At 40.1% G+C, this 9,661-nt stretch overlaps 1 protein-coding gene across 1 annotated transcript in view; it reads left to right on the plus strand.

Annotated features, from left to right (window-relative positions):
- The window catches only part of LOC132979432 (retinal-specific phospholipid-transporting ATPase ABCA4-like), a 45,092-nt gene extending 35,878 nt beyond the window's left edge, over nucleotides 1-9,214 (plus strand). The window contains exons 42-49 of the mRNA XM_061045235.1: nucleotides 1,286-1,348; nucleotides 1,723-1,829; nucleotides 3,143-3,284; nucleotides 3,946-4,080; nucleotides 4,373-4,476; nucleotides 4,682-4,774; nucleotides 5,791-6,040; nucleotides 7,048-9,214. Coding sequence (XP_060901218.1) covers nucleotides 1,286-1,348; nucleotides 1,723-1,829; nucleotides 3,143-3,284; nucleotides 3,946-4,080; nucleotides 4,373-4,476; nucleotides 4,682-4,774; nucleotides 5,791-6,040; nucleotides 7,048-7,164 — 1,011 coding nt within the window. The 3' untranslated portion in view covers nucleotides 7,165-9,214. The remainder of the gene's footprint in view (nucleotides 1-1,285; nucleotides 1,349-1,722; nucleotides 1,830-3,142; nucleotides 3,285-3,945; nucleotides 4,081-4,372; nucleotides 4,477-4,681; nucleotides 4,775-5,790; nucleotides 6,041-7,047) is intronic.
- The last annotated feature ends 447 nt before the right edge of the window (nucleotides 9,215-9,661 follow it).

Raw genomic sequence — 9,661 nt, forward strand, 5'->3', positions numbered from 1 at the left:
ACTGTCATTAGCATATTAGATGTACTAGAGCGATACGTTTAGCCCTCACTTGTATTTCTCCTGTCATCCTTAAACGGTTATTTAGATGAAAGACAAAAACAAAAAAGAGAAAATGGAGTCCCAAGTCCCTTTAATGTTATTAGCAGACAGTTACCAGCTACATGTCTTCATCGGGTAAATATTTGGATGACAAAAGCGACACAACAACACTGATAAAATAACTTACAGATTCAGTTAGAGCAAACAGACATTTAGGGATCGAGACCAAGACCATAAATATCAATGAAAAATCATCATCTGTGTGCAGGGGGGCGTGTCACTCACTTAGACCCGTCTTGAGACCTATTTCCAGTAATGCAACGTTACTTGACTGAGTGAGACTTTTATTTCAAACATGTTGATAAAAGGAAGTCTAAAAATAATAAATGACAAAAGAAAGACACAATATGAAAGTTCAACCTAAACAACCACATCAGCTACCGTATTCAACACAAAACAAGCAGTACATGTTCCAGAAGGAGTAGGATGAAGTTTACATGTATCTTATCTTAACTCTTGTCTACTTTCTAGTTCATATTACCTACTGATAACACAAATGCCTCCCCTGTGTAAAAAGCAGATCAAATAAGTTCATGAATCAATACATTTAACCAGCTGTAATAATCTCTCCTCTTACCTTCACCTATTGAAAATATATTTGCACAATTTCTTAAATTGAATCAAGGTTTAAACCGATCCACCCTCACAGATTGTTATACTCTCAGTCGTCATTATTGTTTGAACACTGAGTTTGGATAAAGATCAATCGGGGGCGGCAGCAGCTCAGTCTGAAGGCCCATTGGTTGGGAACCAGAGGGTCACTGTCCCGGTGGGGAACAAATTATGTTATTAGCAGTGACTGGAGAGGTGCCAGGTCACTCTGAACCCAACAGCTCTGGCTTGCTTCCTGTCTAGCAGTGTGTAGACTGTGCATTTGTTTGATTCGGCCTGTGTGTGTGAGAAAGCATGTCTCTCAATAGCAGAGTGTAAACCAGAATTTCCCCTCTGGATTAATAAAGTATTTACATAAAAAAGGAAGAGTACAAGCCGACAATGTGTGAAAATAAAAACATACTATCGTTCAGAACAAAGACATGCTGATGATAACATAATAACGGGTGTGGTGTATTTTATTGTATGATTTTTGTATCTCTGAATTTCTGGTATTTGTTGTTAGAGTGCTGCACACACACACACACACACACACACAGCCTGCCTTTATAGTTTGCCTCCTCTCTCTGCACAGACGTATGTGGGCAGGAAGAGGGCAGCTGTGGACCGGATTTGTGTTGGTGTTCCCGCAGGAGAGGTAAAGTCGCTGAGTTTGTTTACTCTGACAGCTCCCTCTGTGTGTTTTATATTCATATGAATCAAGATCTCTCTCTCTCTCTCTGTTTACTAATGGAACGATACACTCTGAAAGATCTGCCACATAGTGTGTGAAACACAGACGATAGGTAGCAGTAGTCGTTTACCATCAGCAGCTGTAATTATTAAGTTACTCTATATGTGGTCTGATGATGTCTGTTGAAATGTTCATATATTTTTTTATAATTCATGAACAAGGACATTTCTTGTGACTTAATGAAGCCGGATAGAATATGTTCATTAGAGTCATTCTCTGTATTTCAGCTGAGCCTGTCCTCGTACCCAGACACTGATTGTCTTTTATCCTGTGTGTAGTGTTTTGGTCTCCTGGGAGTTAATGGAGCTGGAAAGACGACGACCTTCAAAATGCTGACTGGTGACACTGATGTCAGCTCCGGGGAGGCCACTGTGGCTGGATACAGGTACATAAAGATCAGTCAAAACTATCCCCCGGACCATTGGATACAAGCCCTGCTCCGGGGCTGGATCAGATGGTATTTGTAAAATAAAAACTTTGCTCTCAGTCTTATCCAGACGTGCAGTTCCAGATGGGAGAGGACCAGAAACAGTCCATTGAGTTAGAAAGTTTAATCACAGGAAGGTCAATCTGACGTTCGTCTGTTTAATGACACTATCCGACTATGAAATCCACACATGAGGTTCTCTCAAATAGGAGAGCTTGATGTCAAAATGTTAAAATCTTTTATAGTTTCTTTTTGTTTTGAAGCTGCGTCAGAGTTATTATGTTGTTAAAGTTTTATCCGTTCACATCTTTAAAGAGTAATGCACTTATCTTAATAAATAAATAAACCCCTCTGAGTGCATTCAAACCATTGTTGGATACTACACCTCTTACAAACCTTTTACAACCCAGGTGATTCAAAGTCTTCAAAGATAAACTCAACATTTATCTCATCTGTTCCGAGACGTTTTTTTGGCATTGAACCTCAGTAAGATACTTCAGCGTGAACTTGTGCCCTCACCTCACAGGCTAAAGCTTCAGCGTGGACGCAATTCAACCAAATATTTTATTTTCAAGGGTTTTTGAAGGCTATAGAAAAAAAGAGATTCAAGTAGTAAACCAAAGAAAATATGCTACGAAGAAACATTCACTGAATAATGATGTATTTCTGAGTTGCTGAAGTACATCTTACCCTTTCACTGCTCTGTGATTCTACTTACTTTACTTTTGACTTTTTTTACTTTTTTTTATTGATGCCCACAAGGGGAAATTTCAGTTTTTACACTCTGTAAGTCATGAACACACACATGCAGAAACAGGATCCGATGGACATGCACTAATGGAGAGATGTCAGAGTGACGGAGCGGCCCACAGTGGGCGCTCCTGAGCTGATGGTGGGGAGGGGGTTCGGTGCCTTGCTCAGGGGCACCTCGGCAGTGCTCAGGAGGTGATCTGGCACCTCTCCAGCTACCAGACCAACTTCCATATTTGGTCCGCACCGGGACTTGAACCGGCGACCCTCCGGTTCCCAACCCAAGTCCCTACAGACTACAAACTTAATAATGATTTTGAACCAATGAATCGAATCCTCTTTTAGAACACTGTAGTTGAGATGAATGCGCCTCCTGTTAGCTCTTAAATAATGACTGTATCATTAACCCAACTGAGAATAGTTGAGTGTTTGTTTTTCTTACTCTGTTATTTGCTCTACTGGCTCACATCAGTCATTGACACCTCATGTTGTTTTTGGTGTGTTTTTTATTTTTTTTGCAGCATCCTGTCAGAGATTCTGGACGTGCACCAGAACATGGGCTACTGCCCTCAGTTTGACGCCATTGATGAGCTTCTAACCGGCAGGGAGCATCTGTACCTGTATGCTCGTCTCAGAGGGGTACCAGAGTCTGAGATCCCCAGAGTGAGTGAGACTCCTGCTGCTTTACAACATCTTTTCCTGCCTAAGGAGGTTTTTTATTCTGCAAGGGAAACCACTGTTAAGCTCAGCACTGCACACAGAGCTTTGTATCTGTCGGGTATTTTTAGTTTTGTCATGACGATTGTCTCTTTCCTGCTGTTCACTGTGTGATCACGTTTGTTTTTATCTTTTTAATTGTTAATTGTTATGAAAAGTCTAGTTTTCAGCAGGGGGTGCATATAAGGGCTTTTAAAAGACCTCCATTGTGTTAAACCAGTCCTTTACCTTTTCAAAACTCCCACAGTGGTTCCATAGTAATCCTTTAATTGAATTTTCAGCTTCTGCCTTCAGAGCAATGGTACAGAGTTTGAAAAGAAAACATTCATTAAAAAATAGTGTTCAGGTTCCCTAAAATATCTTATTCATTAAGGACACTTAAGCGTAAACCTGTTACCTCATACTGCACACAGCACTTCATTTTAATTGTGAACATCCCTTCAATATTTATCATTAGGAACCTGGTGTGCAAGCCACATGCTAGTGAAAGACAAACTTCCTGCTGTTGAATGCAAAAAGTGGAAAATACTTGTCTCTTCTATTTTGTTAAAGGTAATGGTTGTCTGCTTTAAAAAGCATATATATAAATTCTCTGTTTCTCCTGTAGGTGGCAGAGTGGGGCATCCAGAAGCTGGGTCTGACTGAATATGCGGGCCGCTGTGCGGTGACCTACAGCGGAGGCAACAGGCGCAAACTCTCCACAGCCATCGCCATGATTGGCTGCCCAGCTTTGGTGCTGCTGGTGAGCTAGCCAATGACGAGGAGCCCATTGTTTGGGGTTTTTTGGGCTTCATGTAGAGATTTATCAATGAAATGGTCTATGGATCCAGATGGGAAGCCATATGGGCCCAGTCAAGCCTGGCCTGCAATGTTTTGTACATTGGCAGGCAGAGGCACAGTTAGATTCAAATTGGCATGAATGTGAGATCTTTGCCATATGCTGATAGAGAAAAGGATTTGGTCTCGGTTCATATGGAATTATGCGCTCAGAGAGTTAAGTTTTGTTGTTTGTTTGGGGTTGTGTGTGTGTTCAGGACGAGCCCACGACAGGGATGGACCCTCACTCTCGACGCTTCCTGTGGAATGCCATCATGAGTGTGATTCAGGACGGCAGGGCGGTGGTGCTCACATCACACAGGTTTGACATCCAATGACATTACTCATTACTCCACTTCACACAGCAGCTGCCGCAGCTGACCGAACAGTTAACTTTTCTGCCAATGGCTGTTGATGACATCAGGACTAGTTTTCACATTTAGATGAGGGAAATTATGATTGATTACTCGTACACATGAAACAGCAGCAGTAAAAATAAAGATGGATTATACTTGTTTTTTCACCAGTATGGAGGAGTGTGAGGCTCTCTGCACTCGACTGGCCATCATGGTCAACGGGACCTTCAAGTGTCTGGGCACAATCCAACATCTCAAATACAAGTAAGAGACTTTTCTGCAGGTTTGTGTGGTCGTAATTGCAGAATTATTATTATATTATAATGTATGAGCATGTGCAATAAACACATTGCAATAAACTACCTGAACTGCGATTAATAACAAAAAGAAGAAGTCCTGGAAATATTCATCATTCACTCACAATATTGAACCAATCAGATGAAGCTCCAGCTAGCTATGGTGGTGAAAGATTAAGCCAATGTGGAAGTGTAGTAAACTGCAGTTCCCTGAGTGTCCACTTGAGTCTGACTCCAAAAGCCAAGGACTCCCCATGAGGTCACCTATTGGAATGATCATTATTACAGACATAAATGTGTTTACAGCCTGTTTAAAAAAACAAACAGTTTTGGTCTCTATAACTTATCTTTTAGAACTCATCTGTTTTGATTGTTTGAAAGCTAAGAGTTTGGCATACATGTGGGTGTGGTTCCAGCTCTTTGCTTGTTACAAGATTGTCTAAAAGTTAGTTGGAAATAGCATTTCCAATATGGTGACCGCCAACATTTGGCTTCAAAATGCCTCTTCAAAAACCAATGGTCAACATCACTGACACTACGTCCATGCGTTATACAGTAGATGGACGTGAGCTATCTTTAGATTAGTTTGTGTGCTACAGTGAGGTTTGACAGCATGATTGCTGAGGAAAGAGAGAAGAGTGAAGAGGAGGTGGATGATAAAGACCTCAGAAGTGAAACGAAAACAACTCTTCTGTAATTTGGAATTACGATAGATTCAGAAGATATAAAGAATTAAGAACAGATTTAAAGGCTCCGAAAATTTTAAAAGCACATTTCAATGTTTCATCGGATGTCATTTCATCATCACTATTGAAGAATGTAATGGCATATCCAAGGTTTAAAAAAAAATGTATATGCTTATTTCTGAACCTTTACAATATGATAAATTGAGGTTCTTCAGCATCACTGTACAGTAAATGTAAGCATCTACATTTATATTTCAAAAAGAGTTCAACCCTTTAATGACATTTTTCCTTCATCCAGATTTGGTGACGGCTATGTAGTGACCATGAAAATCAAGGCAGCTAAAGCGTGCTCGTCACCAGACCTGCAGCCTGTAGAGAACTTCATGGAGAGCAGCTTCCCTGGCTGCATTCAGAGAGAGAAGCACTACAACACGCTGCAGTATGAAATCGCCACCACCTCTCTAGCCAGGGTATTTCAGCTGGTGGTGGCCAATAAAGAGAGACTCAGCATCGAAGACTACTCTGTTTCCCAGACAACACTGGACCAGGTAAGACACGAAACTGACCAGACATGAAAGGGTTTGTCAATCATATTACTTGCTATACATTTAACTAACAATTACTGCATGCATAACTTCAGGGTTTCTATAATAAATCATGTTGAAATCTGTTTAAAAACCTCTCAATTTAATCAACACATGCTTCCTACTAAACTACACATGAAGCATTTTGATTCACTATCAAAAAATGCAGAAAGTAAATTTATACTCAAAGGTCCAAAAGGCAAGGCAAGTTTATTTATATATCACCTTTCAGACACCAGGGAATTCAAAGTGCTTTATGCAATATGTAATATATCTACTGAATATATTGATAATGTGACCTTACTATATAATCAGACATTAAGGAAACATGCTATGTTGAAGTGCTGGCTTCTCTGTCAACAATACAGCAGGTGAATGGTCTGAAATGGTTTTGACCAGAGAAGGTAGGCAGTTTTAAGGCTCCCCCACACAGATGTTTTAGGCGCCCCTCGGCTTGCCCGGAAAGATGGCAAACCAACAGGTGTTGCAGCAAAGGAAGCGGGGCAAGCCAACTGGTTCAGATATAACTGATTCTACCCGACCTAAAAAGCCTCTGCATTTTTCTAATAAACTCTGCGACCAGAAAACTGGGATAAATATTGGAGATAAAGAGATAAAGGGGATAAAGTGACGCTTCAGTGTCACATTGGCTCAAGGGAGAAGGGGGCGGCGGGAAACAGCTCTCTTCAATGTTTTGAATTTGGAATGCAGTACCCATTTTAAACGCTAGGTGTCAGGGTTTCATATTGGTCCTTTAAACAAGTGCTTCACAAACATATATGTTTATATTTACATCTTTTTTTTTGATTGACATTTGATGTCTTTCTTATTTCTTTAAGTTCAAACTTTTGAAAACATACTGTAACTTCTATCTTGACTTGACCTTGAAATCACCATGCATCGTGGGTCTTGTGTACCTGTTTGTGCTCACCGCGTTAATGTTGTACTGATTCAGGGTGTCTGTTGTGCAGGTGTTTGTCAACTTTGCCAAGCAACAGACAGGAGAAGACGACGACGTTACGTTACAACGACGAACAGCGTGCGGAAGAAAAGACGTAAAGATCTCACCGGTGCAGAGAAAAACATAAAAAAGTGTCTCCTGTACACAGTCACAGAAGTAGAGGTGGTACTCTGCTGGGAGATAATATAACATTCCTATTTATACAATGTAAATAGCCAAATTGCTTTGTTAGAGATTATGTTAATGGACAAGCCTTGCCAGTGATCAGCAAAAAGTCAATAGTAGTGCAATTCCTTTTCCCATTCACAGAACAATGTTATACCCTATGACTGGAAACATCTCATCCATATTTGATCATGCAACACCATGCATGCATGTCTGACACATTACTTTGACTTAACAGCTGAAACTGATGCAAAATATGTTGGTTCTTCATCTGAGCAAATGAAAAAGAAAGATCTTTTTTTTAAATTGTTTTACTGGCCTGTATACATTTGTACATACTGTATGTGTAATGAATGCTTAAAGGGTTGGTTCAAAAGTTGTGTTGTATGCAGCAGTTTTCAACGGTCTGTGTATTTCCTACAGTAGATGGTCGTTGGTTTTTCTCTGAGTTTGAAGAAACCAGGGCTGGTTGCATTCAGACAGAAAATGTGCTGATGTATACAGCAGGGGGAAAAAAACCTGTGTTTATAGGAAGTGGGCGTGGCCACTGTTATGACACCCGGTACTGTCTGGACTGCCATTTGAGGCCGCTGGTTTGCCATCTAGTTTATTGAGCTTGGTTTGCAATGTGCATTTATAATTCTTGGTAAATGTGACAAACACTTGGATGATTATTCTGACATTCTACAAAGAAATGAACAGACAACTCTGTAGAGTTTCATTTAGAACAATGAATGGCTCAATAAGGCCACCAAGGTGTTGCCTTGTCAACTGTAAACCTAAAGCCACAACCTAAAGCATCTCTTGCTCCCATCTATTTTACTCTAAAAAGGACGAATACTTGAAAATATGAATTAATTGGAAACTCTTGCACTGTAGCCACTCCACAAATGGAGGTCGCTGCTATCAGAGAAGGACCTTAGAATATAAATATATAAATATAAATCAGTGGACTCCTTCTTTCAGACGTGATCCAAAGAAAGTACTGGAGCGCAAAAAACCACTTAAGGCAAATTTAATTTAGGTTCAAAGGACTAATGTTTCGATGCACTCTGTCTTCCTCAGGGTCAAACAGTACAGTTACAGATTTGAAAAAGCTAAACACACTTCTCCTCACAACAAATCATCTCTAAGTGGTTAATGGAAGAGGAAAGAAATAAGTGATTTAGACCAGTAGGTTGTTAGGGAAAAGTTTGATGAAGAAAGAAAAGGAAGTATTTTCTGATAAACGTCATTAAAAAATTATCTTTTTTTTTTTTACCAGTGGGTTCGCGCCCTGCTTGCCATTAGAAAGAAATGGCGACTTTGCTTTGGCCTCAGTTTCAGACCTGAATGTTGATCTATTTCTTCTTCACAGTGCTTGAAAAAAAACAAACACATTTTAGACATCTAAAAAACACCCACCTTAACACCTACAATCCCTTTTCCTGTGAACTTGCATTTTTCCAAAGCTTCATCTTACTATCAGACAACATTTGATTTTCTGAAACTCGTCTTTTCAGAACTGGTCGTGTGCCAATTGTCATCTACTATAGCTGATACACTGACAGTAATTATTGTATATATATTAATAATGTATAAATCTCTCTTACAACCTCACTCCGGCACTAATCCTTTAAGTACATTAGAATATATTCTTTTTTTTAAGTTTACAGTAACACGCACACCTCAATTTTTTTGTGGCAAATGTAAACAAATGTCATTCAATGTTGGATGTTTATTTCTACTCCATATTTACTGTAATGCTTCCATTATCCACAGACATATGCAGTTGTACATTAAGGTATTTCTTACTCCATTATCAGTACAAAAAATAGCAGAGGATATTGCTCCTGAAGGATTGTGGGGGGAAAAGGTATATACTATCGCTGTAGATAAAGAGGAATTATATTTTGTATGACCCAATGAAACTATTTAACATGCTTTATACTTCATGCTCCGCACAGTGTTGACTAGCTGAGTTGTACTACATCATCACTCTCAAATAAAACAGTACCAAGTTTCATAATCTACATGTGGAGTGCAGTGTTACATTTCTCAAGTATTTCAGCCCTCCTTTTGCCTCTCTTAAAACTACTGTGTGTGTTTTTGTTTTAGTTAGAAGATTTGACAGGCGACCTTCAGTCACTCCACTGACCTCCATTGAAAAGCTTACAAAGCTATTGCAGGTCACTGGAGTGACAGAGAGATAGCTTTGTATCGGGGACGAGGCGACACTGCGCTGAGAAGCTTGTCAGAACCCGGATTTATCTCACACATAGTCCAATTACTGTTCTCCAGCCGCGAGTGGTGGAGTCATTGCCTCAGGCCGCCCACTAGCCTGAATTCCATTGGCTACCTCTTAAGAGGCAGAGAAGTGATGGGGCCATGCAGTTCTAGGCTGCTAATGAATTCTCTGGTGTGGACCTCATGCTCCTCTCCTTCTCATACGGTCATCCGGATGAAGCTGATGAGCAGAA

Source organism: Labrus mixtus, chromosome 8 (genome assembly GCF_963584025.1).
Source record: "Labrus mixtus chromosome 8, fLabMix1.1, whole genome shotgun sequence".
Classification (NCBI taxonomy): Eukaryota; Metazoa; Chordata; class Actinopteri; order Labriformes; family Labridae; genus Labrus; species Labrus mixtus.